At 43.3% G+C, this 17793-nt stretch overlaps 1 protein-coding gene across 1 annotated transcript in view; it reads right to left on the bottom strand.

Annotated features, from left to right (window-relative positions):
* Positions 1-9325, bottom strand: part of CASQ2 (calsequestrin 2) — a 65482-nt gene extending 56157 nt beyond the window's left edge. The window contains exon 1 of the mRNA XM_077842735.1: positions 8862-9325. Coding sequence (XP_077698861.1) covers positions 8862-9095 — 234 coding nt within the window. The 5' untranslated portion in view covers positions 9096-9325. The remainder of the gene's footprint in view (positions 1-8861) is intronic.
* Positions 9326-17793: the final 8468 nt, after the last annotated feature.

Below are 17793 nucleotides of genomic sequence, written 5' to 3'. Positions count from 1 at the left end.
GCGATCCTGGAGACCCGGGATCGAATCCCACGTCGGGCTCCCGGTGCATGGAGCCTGCTTCTCCCTCTGCCTATGTCTCTGCCTCTCTCTCTCTCTGTGACTATCATAAATAAACAAAAATTAAAAAAAAAAAAAAAAAAAAAAAGAAAATTTCTCTAGCCAAAGAGACCAGTGCTTTGCAAACTTCACCGTACCTATGAATCATTTAGAGAATCCCATTTAAATGTAACAAGCACCCAGGTGATTCCTTTGATGCTGCTCTGGGGTCTGTATTTTGAGCATCAAGTCTCAAGTGTCTACAAGCTTGGCTGCACATGAGAATCACCCTTGGAGCTTTTAAAAACTGTAGTACCTGGATTCATCCTTTACCCCATCACCAATTAAATCAGTATCCAGGAGGAGGAGACCCAGGCACCAGTATTTTGGTTTTCAAAGATTTATTTTAGAGAGAGGGAGAGACAGGAAGAGTGCACATGTGAGTGAGGGGGGTGGGCAGAGGAAGAGGGAGAAAGAGAATCTCAAGCAGACTCCCCATTGAGTGTGGAGTATGATGCTGAGCTCCATCTCATGACCTGAGCTATAACTGAGTCAGACACTCAACCAACTGAGCCACCCAGGCACCTCGAGGTGCCAGTATTTTAAAAAACTCTTTGTTGATTCTAATATGCAGCCAAACTTGAGAACTATTGCAATTGGCCAAGAATGTGGTCTGAATTTCAAACAACAGGTGAAGAGAATTAGCATTTGATAAGCACTGGTTAAATTTTAGGCACTCATTTAGGCCTTCTACATAGATTAATCTCCTAAATAGTAATCAGTGGAACAAAATAATATCTGATTCTTGTACAGCTTCTAATAATTTCATAAGAAATTTTTATTCATCTGTTTTCATTTAAGTCTTTAAACTCACTGATAGAAACTACAAGACTGGTTTAATAGATAAGTAAAATGAGGTGCCTATCCATGATCTGCTCTGGGTCAAAAAGCAAGTATAAGAGAATTTCAGGCACTCTGAACTCCAGTTGTCTGCTTTTCCTGAGCATGACTCCCTCATCTGAGATTGGATATGAGAGGGCAGCCATGCTCAGAAAGTGCACATGAGAATCATGTCAATGACACTGAGCATACTGCAGGGTCTAAACACATTGTGTCATTCCCAGCCAAAGAGATTTCACTGATATGCAAATTGATTAGGAGACTAAGTTCAGAATAGAGAAGGGAGCTCAGTCTGTTAGGGACCTTGGTAGACTGGGCGCAGCATCATCAAGAGACTTCCTTAAAAAGCACCAGAACCCAGAGCCCTTCATTGATCAGGATTCTGATTCTTGATTCTGCTACAGATGGTGGAACCAGCCTCCCCCATCCCTCACAGGGCTTTTGGCTCAATGAATGATCTATGCCAGAATTATCATCAAAAACTATTGAAAAATAATCTGTTTACCAGCACTGGAAAATTGGTCATAATGAAAAGCTGTCTTCCTACTGGTAGACAGGCCATTTCCAATAATTTAATGTGATGATGCTGCATTCAGTATCTAAGAGGACCAAGGAGAAAGTCACCAGGCAGGCTGTGTGTGTGTGGATGGCAGTAGCTTTTACATGGTGAGTGGAAGTGGGACCCCCGTAAGCAGGAAGAACAGAAGGTCCCTGCAGGGAGATGCTGAGGAGCAGTCTCGGACTTCTCACCCTAGCTGAGGTCTCTTGAAAAATAACAGGAGCACCAGGTCAACCTGGCATGCAACTACCAGGATGGTATGGCTATTCCTATAAGACCTCAGACTACTTGTCCATCCAAGGGACATTGCTCACCGTAAACAACTGAACTAGTTGTCACCATCCACAACGAGGAAAGCACAGCTCATTTATCATCTTTTCACTGATTCACTCATCTATTCATGCTAACATGACTCAGAGTCTGGTAACAGCAATGGATACTTGATGAATTAATATTTCTGTTCAGGGATTCACATTACTTATTTTCACGTTCAAAGCATTCCATAACTTGCCTGAGAAGATCCCCCATGTTTTCTCCTAGTCCAATAAATGTATATTAGTTATAGCTTGGCCTATTTAGTTGCTCCCACAAAACACATGTGCACAGTTAACAGTATCAACTTGGAACATGAGATGCGATCCAGAATACCCAGAGATCCTAAAACTGAGGTCCATGCATGTCTCCTTTCTCCTTCCCTTCTAGAGATGTTGACGTAGCCATGGCATTGTTTCTATATGAGCATGAAGCTCACTAGGAAAAAGTTTTGGTCCTTCTTCCTTTCTCCTTATTCAGGCTGGAATGCTGCCTTCCTGGAAGTGGAGTGGTGTAGAGGAAAGATAAGATCTGTATGAAGGCAGGAGGGGACAGGAAGAAGTAAACAGTTTCCATACCAGGCTTAGCTATTTAGAATGCCATTTCCGGGGAGCTCAGGAACTCCTAATATGGATGTCATAATGCTTGTGCACAGCTGCTCAGACTCCTTCTGCCACCCAGGTGCCCTTCTGCCACCTTGTCACACCCTTAGATCATTCTTCTAGTTGTGGTTTTGACTCACAAGCAGGATTTTGGTCCTTGCCCATATGAATTTGATTCCATTGTTGTTGGTTTTTTTCACTTCCTCTATTACCAAGTTTGCTTTGAATTCAGGTTGCCCTCGGGAGGCTTCCAATCCAGAGGGAGAACTTCAACATATGTCTCCATGGGGAGAAAGAGTAAGTGAGAAGGAGTTGGAAGAAAACTGGAAGCACCTCTCAAAGATAGACTGCACTGTGACCGAATTTGTGGAAGGGGCCTAGTTAATTAATGGTGTGGGCGAAATTGCTGAGTGTATCACATACAGAGGTGGAGAGCAGATGGAGAGCTGAGATGGGGGGGTGGGCATCAAGAATCTGTGATCAAGGGCAAGTCTCGCCTGCTCTCTGGAGCTTAGCCGGCTGAATAAGCCACATGGCACCGCGTTACCAGTCCTGAGCTCTCTGAAAGTGGCCTGGATCCTCAGTCTGTTAAGCGATGGGATTAGGCTGGGTGGTGTCTAAAATCGTGACCGGAGAGGGGAGCATGGGCTGCAAGTTGCCAGTATTTGTGGAGGACCTTCCATGTGCCAGAAGCCACACTCCTACCATGCTACCTTGACATCACACCACCACTGTCTCCACATTACAAACAAGGAGCCCGAACACAGACAGACTTCCTTGGAACTGGACCCAAGTCCATCTGATTAGGAAGCCCCTGTTAGAGCACACCACTTCTCAAGCATTTGAACCCAAGAGAGATTGGTGATGTCAGAGGACTTTCTCTGGCAACCTTTGTAGAACACATGACAGCAGCAGTGGCTTACATTGTGGTTTCAAGGGGGAAGTAGAAGCAAGAAACAAAGAGCAAGGAGGACTCAAAATCACTAGGCAGATGCTCCTCTTGGGTCTGAGTCCTGTGATGCTAATAGAACTTGGCCACTGTGGCAAAACTCAGCATGTTGTCTCAGACGAAGCTGAAGGAAATAGTATACAAAATTTATAATGGTGTTGACACCTCAATAGAAAAATGGGGGAAAGACACAGAAAAATAATTCATGGGAGAAAAAAAATGTAAATGGCAGATAATTTTATGAAAAAATTTCATCTAGCTTTTAAAAAATCAAAGAATTTTCATTAAAAGTACAATGGCAGTCTAAACAAAGATTTTTAAAACTCTGAAAATTGTGTCAAAATCTCCAAATAGGCAAAATATCTCAAAAATATGCATGGTCAGGCAGCCCAGGTGGCTCAGCGGTTTAGTGCCGCCTTCAACCCAGGGCGTGATCCTGGAGACCTGGGATCGAGTCTCACGTCGGGCTCCCTGCATGAAGCCTGCTTCTCCCTCTGCCTGTGTCTCTGCCTCTCTCTCTCTCTCTCTCTCTCTCTCTCTGTGTGTGTGTGTGTGTCTCTCATGAATAAATAAATAAAATCTTTAAAAAAATATATGCATGGTCATACAAAGGAATACCAGGCCAGTGCTGACAGGTTTGTCAAGAATATAAAAACTCTATAATGACACAGAAGTACTCACAATATACTGAAATGAAGAAAGCAGGAAACAAAACTGTATAAAGGGTACAAATCCATTTTAAAAATGTATGTTTTGGGCACTTGAGTGGCTGAGTGGTTGAGCATCTGCCTTTGGCTCTGGGCGTGATCCCGGGGTCCTGGTTTGAGTCCTGCATTGGGCTCCCTGCAGGGAGCCTGCTTCTCCCTCTGCCTACGCCTATGCTTCTGCCTTTTACTTATATAAATAAGTAAAATCTTTAAAAAGAGAGGGAGAGAGAGAGAGAGAAATGTATGTTTACATATAGACAGAAAATATGGGAGAGAAATCTCAGGACGTGAACTGTTTCTTTCTGAGGGGGCTATTTCTTTTTTTTCCTTTTTTTTTCTTTTTTCTTTTCTTTTTCTTTTTTTTTCCTTTTTTTTTTCCTTCCTTTTTCTTCTCCATGTATTCTAACATTACTAAATGAGTATGCGCTCTTTCGTGGATGAAATGCCCAGTCAAGAGTCAGGATTATCAGTCCCGTCACAACAAAGCCTCAGCTCTGAAGTAAAGGGTTCAGAACAATCTTTTTTTTTTTTTAAAGATTTTATTTATTTATTCATGAGAGACCCAGAGTGAGAGAGGCAGAGACACAGGTAAAGGAAGAAGTAGGCTCCATGTAGGGAGCCAGATGTGGGACTTGATCCTGGGACCCCAGGACCACAACCTGAGCCAAAGGCAGGCACTCAACCGCTGAGCCACTCAGGCGTCCTGGTTCAGAGCAATCTAGACGGTCCTCAAGGACAACATTTCATCTGACATGTTGCACATTCAGCAAGCCTCTATCCAACGCATCTACCTAACTATGCACCGCACATCACCCCTGGTGCCTGCCCTCCAGAGTTAGACCCAGCCAGACTGGAAAACGGTTTTGAGCTTGGGTGCTCCTCCCAGCTTGAGTGTCTTTTTATTTTTTTTCTCTTTTTCTGCCTAAGCTTTTAGTGACCTTACATTCTTTCCCAACTCCTCTTCCCCTTATCAGACCTTGTTCTCACACAGAACTCAAACTTGGTTAGATGCGGGTGTAAGTTATGGGCAACATTACAAAGGACTACCTCTCCCAGAGGGCCTCAGCTAAGACAAAAACCCCATCCTAAAGGAATGAGGCCCTCATGGCCAAATTTTAGGAAAATTGGGTGAGGAAAGTACTTGAGAGCTGTTAGAATCCTTGCTCTTGCAGTCCCCCCCACCCCCAGCCCTTCTGTATTGCCTGCTAAATTCTACTCATTGTCACAGACCAGTTCTTCCTCATGCCTTCCACATATCTCCCAGAGAGCAGGAGACCTTGTTCTTCTCAGAGCACCTTGTAAGTTGTTCCACTATTACAATGATCCTATTGCACTATAGCTTTTTGTTTGCCCTTCTTCCATCATAGGCCATGAGCCACCTGGGTATCTCATGTCCCTGTATCCACAGCAGCTACTCCAAAAGTCCAACCTGCTAGTGACAGATCTTTGTGTGACTGATCAGCATTTCAAGAACCTGAATCCCAGGGAATGACCTCCTCACCCTGCAGATGGTGCTGTTGCTGGGTCTTTCCATTGTCTATCCCTTAGAGTGGCAGGCAAAATATGCACAACTGGCCCTGGTTTCCTTGGGTTTTTAACAGAATGGGGTGGCCCTTACATGACAAGTTATGAGCTCCAAATCCCTAAAAATCTCTCAGGTGTTTCAACTGGGAGGTGACAACTCACTTTTGTAGAATGAAATCAATTTAACAAGTTGGAATCAATATTTTTTTAAAGATTTTATTTATTTATTTATTTATTTATTTATTTATTTATTTATTTGAGACAGAAAGAGAGAGAGAGCATAAGGGAGGAGGAGAGTGAGAAGCAGGCTCCCTGCTGAGCAGGGAGGCCCACATGGGGCTCGATCAATGGACCCTGAGATCATGACCAGAGCCAAAAGCAGCTGCTTAACCCACTGAGCCACCCAGGCACCCTGGAATCAATATTTTTTTAAGTGAAGAACAAAATGGACTAGAACAGAACAGAATAAAAGACAAAGGATTTTGTTAAAAATCCAAGCATTCCCCAAATAATATTAAGTGTCGTCCCACGAAATCTGTGTTTCCTTTGTGTGTGTGTATGTGTGTCCGCATGTGCTCATGAGCACCAGGTCTTAGTGAATTGTGATAAAGACACATCAGAAGCCACCTTCCTGAATTAGTTGAGGGAAAGGTGCCGGTTGTCCCTGCGCTGTCTGCCCATGGCCGAGGCCTCATTTCCTGTGGATACTCACTAGGAGCTCCTCTTCTCTCATCCCTCAACAGCCACAACCCTGAAACTGGCAGAGTATTTCCCTAAACGCAGGTTTGGGGGCCAGGGAATCAAGAGGACAAAATAACTGTTTTGACGAGGAAGGAAATGCAGAGGCTTCATCCCTGTCTTTCTATGCATGGGATTCCTGGAACCATTTTTGTCCTGGACTCTGAAAAAGAGCCTGCACCTGACAAGCACCCCAGTAAACACTCCCCCTCCCCTGTCCTCACTAAGGGACCCCAGGTTCTTCCGTGGTAGGGACAGGAGTAGTGGTGGGGGGCTTGGTGCCTCTCAACCCTGTTGCTGATAGAGCTGGCCTCCCCAGGCCCAGCCCACGGGCGGAGCAACTCTATTTAAGGCAGACTCGAAAGGATCCTCAACAGGGTATCCAGCAGCTAACTAAACAGCATCTCATTTGGTTACAGCAATAGTGCAGTGCAGAGGCTAAGACTTTGCCTGCACTGGGCAATTTACCCTCTCTGTACCTCAGTGTCCCCCTATGTAAAATGAGGATAGGAACTGTGCTTATGTCACAGGAATACCGTACAGATTACACTAGCTAATGTACACAAAGTGCTTAGAACAGTCTCTGTACACAGCAAGCATTCAATAAATATTACTGTTATTTAATTATTTCTTACCCATGTATGATGATTGGTTTTTTTCCCATGTTTATAGAGAAGAAAAAGAGACTCCGAGAAACTAGGTGACTTGCCCTGCATCATGCGCCTAGGAAAGGCAAAGCCAGAATATAAATCTAGACCTCCTGACTCTAAGTTCTGCGTCCTTCTCCCCCTAATGATGTCCACCCCAGCTTTAGCAGCCTGAGGGACATCACTATGTCCCATCAGTCTCTGCCGGCCACTCTTGGATCAAAGGTGTCTGAAGGGATGGGCAGCCCAGGGAAAGGTCCCTTCTCAGGTTTACTTTGGGGGAGATACATCCTTGGGAGAATGTGTGTGTGTGTGTGTGTGTGTGTGTGTGTGTGTGTGTGTGTGTGTGTTTGTGCTTTACTATGATGGGGAATCAGAAATGGGAGGTCATTACCTATACTGGCATTCTTTTTGAGATCTAGACTATCAGGCAGTGATGAGCATACTGGGTAGAATCCTTATGCCTTCCACGCACCTTTTCAATAAAAAAATGTCTCTTGATACCTGAGTAGGGCAATTTGAAACAGAGATGACGATATGAGTGAGGATGTCAGGACTAGGCTATGCTATATGTCCTCGTTTCTTCCAGCCTGTGATGTTTCCAAATATAGTACAAAGATCTAAAAACTGTCCCTGCTTTCTCTTTGCTTGCAATCCACAGAAGGAACTGAATTTCCACTTCCAACCCCCAGGATAAGCCTGAGGAAAAATATGACGGTACTGGTGATATTTTTAAAATGCTTAGCATTTCGTCAGCCCCAGCTCTCTGTAATAACCACCCCACCATACGTAAGTGCTCTGAAAGTAGGTGTTTGTATGATGCTCCGGAGATACTAAGGATTTTTAAGTACTTTTCAAGTCATCAAAAATGTTTTACTATATTGGAGACGGTTTTCATGGAATTTATTAGAATCTATTTTGGGGGATTCAAATGGACATGTTTTCATATATGGACACTTGGTTTATCAAAGTATTCAATTAAGTTGAGCTTTCTGATACGCTAGTTCGTGAGCTGCTGTTAATTCTCAAATAGTCCTTTCCCCCAGGTTTGTGCTTGGGCTGAGCATGGGGCTGAGAAGGGATCTTGGTGACAACTAGAGTTCCTAGCATTCACAGGTGCTCCTGAGGTGTAAGCAATCTTAAACTGTCCAGGAGGCACTGCGGAAATCGGCCCTGGGGCACTCACCAAGGATTAGAGAATGGGCCCCCGTGCCAGGCTTACAAACAGGCCATGTAATGCAGATAAAATAAGAACTGACTTCAGCATCTGCCCTGAATGCACACCAAGAACTTTCTGAAGGTAAAACAAAACAAAACAAAAATCCCGTTAATGAACTCGCAGCTAACGATTTTCACACCCGTGCAATGTAGACTGGCCCCAAATCACAAGAGGCAAAGGTCACTTCGTGATATTCTGCATCTGACCCATGGAAAGAGAAGCAAGGTCAAATACCTCCTGTGTCTCCAGGATTGCGGGGGGAAATTCAGGGAGCCAAGAGGGGGGAGTTAGCACCCCAGAATGAAACCCACAAATAATCTCTGAATTGCATTTCAGCCAGGCTTTTCAATGATAGTTTTAACATCATCTCAGAAGAATTAGTCGCTTGGGACTATTGCCCTTGAAAAGTCAAGGGGACTGTCATGTGATAGGCTTCAATCAGAACTAGGCATCATGCAGCACATCTAATTGTCCCCATTTTAGGAGGCGGGACCCACCCTTTGCTGTTCACACACCCCAGCTTTGCAGCAAGAGTATCTTCAGATTCAAACCAGACTAAAATGCAGGTGGCCTTCAGGACAGAGCCTCTGCACCCGTGTTCCCACATCCCAGCCGCCGGCCAGGCCCCGGTCACTGGGCCAATGTGGTCCGTGTGCCTCCCTGCTTACCTCGAGCACGATTTCCTTCAGCTGGAACTGTTTCTGCGCGACTTTGTCCGAAGACACGGACTCGTGGTAGTAGAGGCAAAGCACGTCGTATTTCTTCAAAACCTGCTTGAAGTTCTTCTCAGTGAGACTGACCACACGGTCTTTGCCATCATACGTGGGGAAGTTGAGCCCCTCTTCTGCCCGGCAGGAGGCCAGCAGGTAGAGCCCCGCGATGAACAGGTGTGTTCTCTTCATCTGGGAAAAGTCTCCTTTTACTTTCCCAGAAAGATTGAGTGCAGGAAAGCGGCTTGAAGACTCTCGGAGGACTGGTTGAGAGAAGTGGGGAGCAGAGAAGCAGATTTGGTCCCTCTCCTGTGTCCCTCCTGGGCCCGGGGACCGACTGTCCACCGCCGCCTGGGCTCCGCCTAGCAGTGCGCGTGGGCTCAGGACACACGCGAGCGGAGACTGAGGGCCAGGCTGGGCGGCCCAGCCCCAGATACCTCGCATAGCTCGGCCCAGCCCCTGTCTCATCAGGAACTCCATTTTTAGGATGCAGTTGTTTCAGGCTAAAAATAAATCATGCAATGAATAAAAAAGTTAGATATGACACTGTTGAGGGATTCGCTGATACAGTCGGCCAGAGTGGTGGAAAGGGAGGAGGTAGGAAGGAAAGCGGAGAACGTGTGCATGAGAAATAAGGAGGCCAGCAAGGTCAAGAAAGAGAAATAAGCTCAAAAAGGAGGAAGAGAAGATGAGACGGGAGAGAGGTGGGACAGTGGTGGGACAGCCAGTGGAGATGTGTGCACAGACACAGGGCCACCCAGACCTCGGATTCATTCAATTACTATAGGGAGAGAATCCAGCCTGTCCCCTCCTGGTGGGCTGCTTGTCCCCTACCTCCTCACTGCTCACACACGAACCAAGTGCAGCCCCCGAGGTGAACTTTATGTTCTGCACCTGCCTTTCTCTGCCTCCCATCCTCTCTTCTTGGGAACGGGGCCTGGGCTGGCCCCGTGCCATGCATGCTCACACGGCTCTGCCAGGCACCAGGCGAGGGATAGAGGGACACCCTTCCTGGCAGCCCACCCAGGGCCACACTTCCTCTTCTTCTACCCCTGCCCACACCTGAACACTCTTGACACCAGGATGACCCATCCCTATTTTAAAATAAATTTCAGGGGCACCTGAGTGGCTCAGTTGGGTAAGCCTCCAACTCTTGATTTTGGCCTAGGTCGTGATCTCAGGGTCATGGGATTGAGCCCCATGTCTAGCTCCATGCTCAGTGGGAGTCTCCTTGAGATTCTCTCCCTCTCCCTCTGCCCCTCCCCATCCTCTCTCTCTCTAAAATAAATATATAAAATCTTAAAAAAGAAATTTAAAAGTATTTTACATAAAAGTTCAGCAGCCTTCCTCAGAAACCCTCTTCGTTTTTTTTGCTACCATCTCTGTCATATTTTTTTTTTTTTACCTGAGCCCCTAATACATTGTTTTTGTTTCTTTCCTCTTCATTAAAAACAGACTGGTACACAGAGCCTAGAAGTTGGACAGATGTGACTTCTAATTCCCATTCTGCCTTTTACTAGCTGAATGCACTTTGGAGGGTCACTCACTTTCTCCAGTTCTCAGTTCCCCCTTGTCAAATGGGGATAATTATGACCATATTGTAAGGTTTAGCACAGAGAAATGGAAAATCATTGTACAAAGCAGGTACCCAGATATGGTAGCTATCATTCTTACTTCATTCTTGGCTGGAGATGGTGGAACATAGGTTATTATAATACTTGTCAGTTTCTAACAATAACAGTTTGTGAATCCTTTCCTGTTCCATTTTCTCCTTGAATCCAGCAGACAATTGGGGCAGAAGCGATTAGTGCTCATTTTCCAGGTGAGCTGAGATTCAGAAAGATTAGCAACTTGTTTGAGACTGCCAACGTGAGGACTCAGGAGCCCAGTGCTCCTGGCTGCTTGAACTCTGACTCAGAGCAATTCCTCTGCAAACATCCCTTTTCTTAAGTGGCTCCTCAACCATCTCTTCTGGTCAAAGAATAGTCTAGTCATGTCTTTCCACTCTTTAGAGTGATCTATGGCTCTTAGAATTCAGACCAAATTTTTGTCTTCCTTTGGCTTGGAAAACCAGCTTTGGAAAGAGTGAGGACTCTGTCATGCACAACATTTATAGAGGATCGAAGGAAAAGGGAAGTTTGTCATCCTTCTCTAGAGAGACCAGGCCAGAGGGCCTTGTGATGAGAGGCAGTGTGACAAGTTGCTGCCTGTCGGGACACCTTCACGTCCAGGAAGCCAGGACCTTGGAGAACCCATCAGTGAAACTGTGAAAGCCTTCAATTCTTTCTAATGGCAAATTCTCTATGTTTTTAAAGATGAAGACAAAAATAGCCATCCTAAGACATGGTTAACTTTCCATGTCATTGGCCCACATGTGAGATCTCTGCTTTCTTTAGAAAATTTAAGGGGAACAAGATTTCCAAGTTAAACCATATATGTCTTGTGTTTTTCAAAGTCAGGTTCTGAAAACTGTTCCAATTGTCTCAATCTCACGGGGTTCCCTTTATTTAGAATGTGCCCTACTTTTCTTAATATGTAAGTTTTTTAAAATTTTACCAAAAGCTGGGAAATAAAGTCAGAGTCTTTGAACTTCCTGACCAAAACTGATGAAAAATAACCAAGAGAAAGAAAGAAATTTTTGAAATATAAGTTTCACCTTCAAGTCTGGCTTGAGATGAACTGTGTATTAACAGAAAAAAAAAAAAAAAAAAAACTCCAGTGTGGAGAGTTCCTGTCCCCAGATCCTGGACTCTACTGGGGGCCTCACAGCCCAGCCCTGGAAATCAGCTTTCTCACCGTCTATGGTCTACTTTTTAGGTACCAGCCATTTCTCTGGCTACTTTTATTTTCCTCTTTGTTTTTCCTTTGCTTTCTTGCTCACCACCCCTAATCAATTCATTTTATAAGCAGGGAAATGCTTCTGAAATTTGAGTCAACTTTGTATCCACCAAATCAGTTCACTCCCAGTTTAGCTGCTGCCCCAGTCACTGTGTGTCACACACAATCCTAGTTTATGGGATCGTTCCCATATGTAGCACGTATTCTTGTCTTGTTTTGTTTTGCTTAAACAGGACAGGATGAAGCAAAATAAACAAATCAATACAAACATATGCTAATTATTGTCACAATGCAGGGCCCTTGTTTTTGCTATCAATTTCCAGTCCTCCACCCTATGAGTGGGCACTAAATACAGTCCTTTGACCTAACCCCTTTCATTTTTTTTTTAAATTCTTCATAGGTGGCATAGTGATTTTGCATACGTTATTTAATTTTTACTGATTTCATTTTAATCCTTACAATAATTCATTTTACAGACCAATCAGGACTTGACGTCATCGTCTTCCCTTACTTGTTAATTATATTTTTATCGGGCGTCTTCTATGTACCAGACACTCTGCTGCATACTGGGGATTTGTGGCTAATCTGAACTCAGCTGAGTTTACATCCTGGGGTGGGGTGGGGTGGTCTACAGGGCAGGGACCCTGTCGGAGGGACCCGGAGGGCCCTCAGAGAGGGGACTGTGACAGGCGGCCGGGGGACCTGGGTTCTGGGCTGGTCTGGCAGCCCCGGCTGGGCCGCGCTGGTCAGCACCCCTCGCTCACCTCCTGGCCCGCACGGCCGTCATTCGTGGGGAAAAGGGCCAGGCCCACATAGTCTCCCTGGGCCCCTTCCTGGCTCTAAAATGTTCCCATCTGTTAACGCCTATAGAGGACTTCCTCTTCCCAGGATAGGTCTCGGCACTGCCCACAGGTTTGAGAAGTTGTCCTACCTGCACCTGCGGTGTCCTACCTGCACCTGCGGGAAGAGGGTTGGATGGGGGTGACTCTGGGCCAATCGGAGCAACTAGGGCTTCACGGTCTCCAGAGGTCCCTTCTTTGGCTTAAATACTCCACCGCGTGGACGAAGCGGAGTATGGCATCTTTCTTTCTGGGATCCCGTTCTTCCCTCCGTCTGGGCCATTGGCCCAGGGAGTCAGCCTGCTGGCCTGGTATAGAGTCCCAGGGGTGCTTGTGTCCAGAGCCCTGTGCACCCCGGCCTCAGGCTTTGTCTAGTCGCTCAGAACAGGCCTCTTGGCAACCCCAAGGCCATCCTTTCTTTTTTGCCTCTGAATATCAGGCAGCCCCAGGAGCTTGCTCCCAGCACCAGGAAACCCCAAACAGGACCAAGCAGAAAGAGCCCCAAAGCTCTCCCACTAACAAGTCCGGGTTTTAACTAATGTCACGTCCTCAGGGAAGCTTCAGTGTAGCCCCCAGGCTGACTTACTCCCCCTAGATAGTACTTCTCCTTGGAAACATCTCTACCCTGGGGATTTCTTTTTCTCCAAGCTAGACTGAGCCTTATAGGAGCAGGGACAGCATCTGTTTATGGTAATCCTCAAAATTAGCCTGGCCTATCATAGTTCTCATTAAATATTTATTAAATAAATTTGAAGCACTTAATTGGTGCCGGGTCTTACTCTAAAGTACCTTACAAATTTAATACATTTATTCTTCTTACCAGCCCTATGAAGTTGCTAATTTTAGTATCCCCATTGAATTTTACCAAAAGCTGGGAAATAAAGTCAGAGTCTTTGAACTTCCTGACCAAACTGATGGGTAAAATGAGGCACTGGGAGGTTACTAACTATAGGCATAGTTATCCCCATTTGGGTTTGTTTTTTTAAGATTTTTATTTGCTGGGATCCCTGGGTGGCTCAGCAGCTTAGTGCCTGCCTTTGGCCCAGGGCTTGATCCCGGAGTCCCAGGATCCATTCCGACATCCGGCTCCCTCCCTGAGGGAGGCTGCTTCTCCCTCAGCCTGTGTCTCTGCCTCTCTCTCTCTCTCTCTCTTTCTCTCTCTGCGTGTGTGTGTGTCTCTCATGAATAAATAAATAAAATCTTTAAAAAAATTTTTATTTGCTTATTCACAAGAGACATACGCAGAGGGAGAAGCAGGCTCTCCACTGGGAGCCCAGTCCAGGACTGGATCCCAGGACCCCAGGATCACGTCCTGAGCTAAAGGCAGACACTCAACCACTGAGCCACCCAGGTGTCCCTAATCTTCCCCATTTGACAAGGGGGGCTCCTGAGAATCAGAGAGACTGAGTGATCCTCCAAAGTTTATTCAACCATTAAAAGATAGAGAGGGAATTGAAACTGTCATCTGTCCAGCTTGTAGACTGCACCAGTCTCTTATGAGAATGTATGGAATGATATTACCTACTCTTTTTTTTTTAATTTGGCTTCTGCCACTCAGTGTAATTATCTTTTGAGACTCAGCCTGTTATTGTATATAATTCATTCATTTTTATTGCCAATTAGAATTACATTGTATCAGTATGCACAGTGTGTTTATCCATTCCCTATTTGTAGACGTTTGGGTTATTTTCACACATAAATCTGTGAATATTAAATTTAGACCTGTGATTTGAGTTAATTTGTAATATGGTGTGAAGTTTGGATCAAATTTGGTGATGGTGGTGGTGGTGGTGTGTGTAAGAATATCCAACTGGTTTTGCACCACTTCTTGAAAAAACTACCCGCTGATTTGCCTTCATACCATTGTCAAAAATTAGTTATCTGTATACTTGTAAGTCTATTTCTGGATTCTTTATTTTGTTCATTTGATCTATTTATCTTTTTAAATGTCAATACTGCATAGACTTGATTGCTGTAGCTTTGAAAGTCTTGAAATCAGGTAATATTTACCTTCCATCTTTCTTCTCCTCTTTCAAGTTTTTTTGTCTTTTCTAAGGCCTTTTCATTTCCATGTGAACTTTAGAATGAGCTCATCAAGTTATATATTTATACATTGTGTTGAATGTATAAATCAATTTGGGGAGAATTGACATCTTTACAATACTGAGTTTTCTGGAACATGATTAAAGTCTATCTCTCCTTAGATATAGGTCTTTAATTTCATTTCAGCATTGTTTTGTAGTTTTCAGTATACATGTCTCTTATCTTTTGTCAATTTATCTGGAACTATTTCATATTTTTGATGATTAAAATGATAAACTTAAAATTTTGATTTCCATTTTTTTGTTTATGTACATAGAGATACCCTTGATTTTTGTATATTGATCTTGTATCCTATAAACTTGCTAAACTCCGTTATGCATTTCTAGGAGCTTTTTTGTGGATTCCTCTCCATTTTCTACAGGCGTGTCATCTGCAAAGAGAATATTTCTTTATTTGAAATTTAGATGCCATCTGTTTCTTTCACTTGCTTTATTGCACTGACTAGAGCTTTCAGTAGAGTGTGGATAGGCATGGTGAGATGGATACCCTTGTCTTGTCTCTGATCTTCTGAGAAAAGAATTCAGTCTTTCATTACTAGGTATGACAGTAGCTGTAGATTTTTTATAGATTTTCTTTATTAGGTTGAAGAAGTTCATTTTTTTTCCTAATTGGCTGAGAATTTTCATCAGAAATGGATTTTGATTTTATTTTTTGGAAAGAGGACTGAATATACTTTTTCTTCATCTATTGAAATGACCATATGGTTTTTCTTTTTTACTTTGTTGATGTGGTGAATTACCAAATTGACTAATTTTTCTTTTTTTTAAAGATTTTATTTTTATTTATTGAGACAGAGAGAGAGAGAGAGAGAGGCAGAGACACAGGCAGAGGGAGAAGCAGGCTCCATGCTGGGAGCCCCATGTGGGACTCGATCCAGGGTCTCCAGGATCACACCCCTGGCTGCAGGCGGCGCTAAACCGCTGCGCCACCAGGGCAGCCCGACTGACTAATTTTTCAAAGTTAATTTGGATTTCTAAGATAAACCCCATTTAGTCATGATATACTGCCTTTTTTATAAATTTTGAATTAAATGTACTGAAATTTTGTTTAAAATTTTTGCAGCTTTGTTCATGAAGGATATTGGTCTGCACTGCTTTGTGAACATCCAGATTGCCCAATCGGCATTTTTCCTTCTGCCCAAAGGACTCCCTTTATCATTTCTTGTGGTACGGCTCAGTTGATAACCATTGTTTTAGCTTTTGCCTGTCTTAAAATGTTTTCATTTTGCTTTTGTTTTTGAAAGATATTTTTCAGTGGATAAAAGTTCTAGGCTAATGGTTTTTTTTCAGTACCTCAAAGTTGTTCTGCTGTCATCTTGCTTGTGTTGTGCCCCACAAGCAATTCTATCATCCTTATCTTTGTTCCATTGTACACTATTTTCCTTTTTCCCTTAGGCTGTGCTTAGGATGATCTTTTAATGCTTAGTTTTATGCAATTATATTCTGATGTGCCTTGGTTTAATGATTTGGTGATAGAGTTTTTTTCATGTTCCCGGTGCTTGGGGTTTGTTGAACTTCTTGGAACTTTGGGTTTGCAGTTTTCATGTAATTTGTTAGATTAGACCACGATCTCTTCAGATATTTTTCTTGTATCTTCCACTCTGAAGAACTCCAGTTATACAGAGTCACTTGGGCTTGCCTTACAGCTCACTGATGCTCTTTCCATTTTCCAAGATTCTTTTTTCTTTCCTCGTTTCATTTTGGATAGCTTATATTGCTATATCTTCAAGTTCACTAATCTGTTCTTTTTCAATGTATAGGATTTGTTAATCCCAGCCAGTGTATTTTTCATTTTAGATATTAATACTTTCATTTCTGAAAGTCTGATTTAGATCTTTTTGTATCTTCCTTAAATTAATTTTTCAAACACATGGAATAATAATTATCTTAGTTTCCTTGTCTGCTAATTCTGATATCTGTGTCCATTCTGAGTCAGTTTCAATTATTATTATTGTCATTATTATGAGTCTTATTTTTCTGCTTTTTTGAATTCCTGATAATATTTAAATAGATGCCAGGCTTTGTGAATTTTATCTAATTGGGTGCTGTGTTTTTAAAATTTTTATAGATCTTCTTGAACTTTGTGATGAAATTAATTTGAGGTTGGAGGAAGTTTAGCCTCCATTCTGATCTCAAAGTTAAGATAATTTTTTGGCTGGAACAGAGCAGTAATTGACCTAAGACTAATTATTCTCTATTCTTGAGGCAAGAGTCTTCTGAGCAGTCTACCCAATGCCTCACAAATTACAAGGTTTTTCAGTTTGGCTAGTGGAAACAGGCCTTCTTAGACCATATATGAGCAGTGGGTACCATTCCCCCTAGTATGATCCTTTTGGATTGCTCTTTTGCCTAGTCTCATGTAGTTCCCTGACACAGATACCTTCATCACTATGCTGCTCGGTACTCAAGGAGGGCCCTCTGTGATTTTCATGGCTGTCTCTCTGTGCAGCTCTCTTTTCGGCTGCTATGGCTTGTGAGCTTTAGCCTCTTTGGACTCCCTGGGCCCTCAGCTCCTTTTCCTCAGTGCAGGGACTCTGCTATGGTTATCCTTTCCTGTCTACCATCTAGAAGCTCTCTGCAGGCCTTGTGTTGGGGCAGTTGTAGGACTTACATCATTGGCTTCCTATATCTCAGGGATCACACTCTTTCATTGCCTAATGTATAGTATTTCAAAAACTTATTTCAAGTGTTTTTCTGGATTAGTTTTTATTGTTTTAAAGACAAGGGTTAAGCTGGCTCCATTTTGACTGGAAGCAAAAGTCTTGGAAAATTGAAATTTAGTATGGACTATACAAGCAAAATAAAAACTGCTCTTATGATATAATGTTGATCATTCTCATAGATTGCATTTATCTCTAATTTAGTTCTTATAATTTTTAAGTTTATTTCTAAATAGGGAAGCTAAAGGTATAGCAGTAAAATTTTGTTAGGATTCAAGTAACAGAAACCTAATGCAGGCTGGCTTAGCTCATTTTATTGGAAGTGGGGAGGGCAGTAGGATTGATATAATTCATCTGCTTGACAGTGTCATCAGGATCTCTTTTGTTTTCATCTCTTCTGCCTTCTCTTGTCTTAAACACTTATCATATGATTGGCTTATGCCTGGTGGTT

The sequence above is a fragment of the Canis aureus genome, chromosome 12 (genome assembly GCF_053574225.1).
Source record: "Canis aureus isolate CA01 chromosome 12, VMU_Caureus_v.1.0, whole genome shotgun sequence".
NCBI classification, from domain to species: Eukaryota; Metazoa; Chordata; class Mammalia; order Carnivora; family Canidae; genus Canis; species Canis aureus.
The sequence above is the reverse complement of the archived record's forward strand: the minus strand, read 5'-3'. Positions and strand labels throughout refer to the sequence as shown.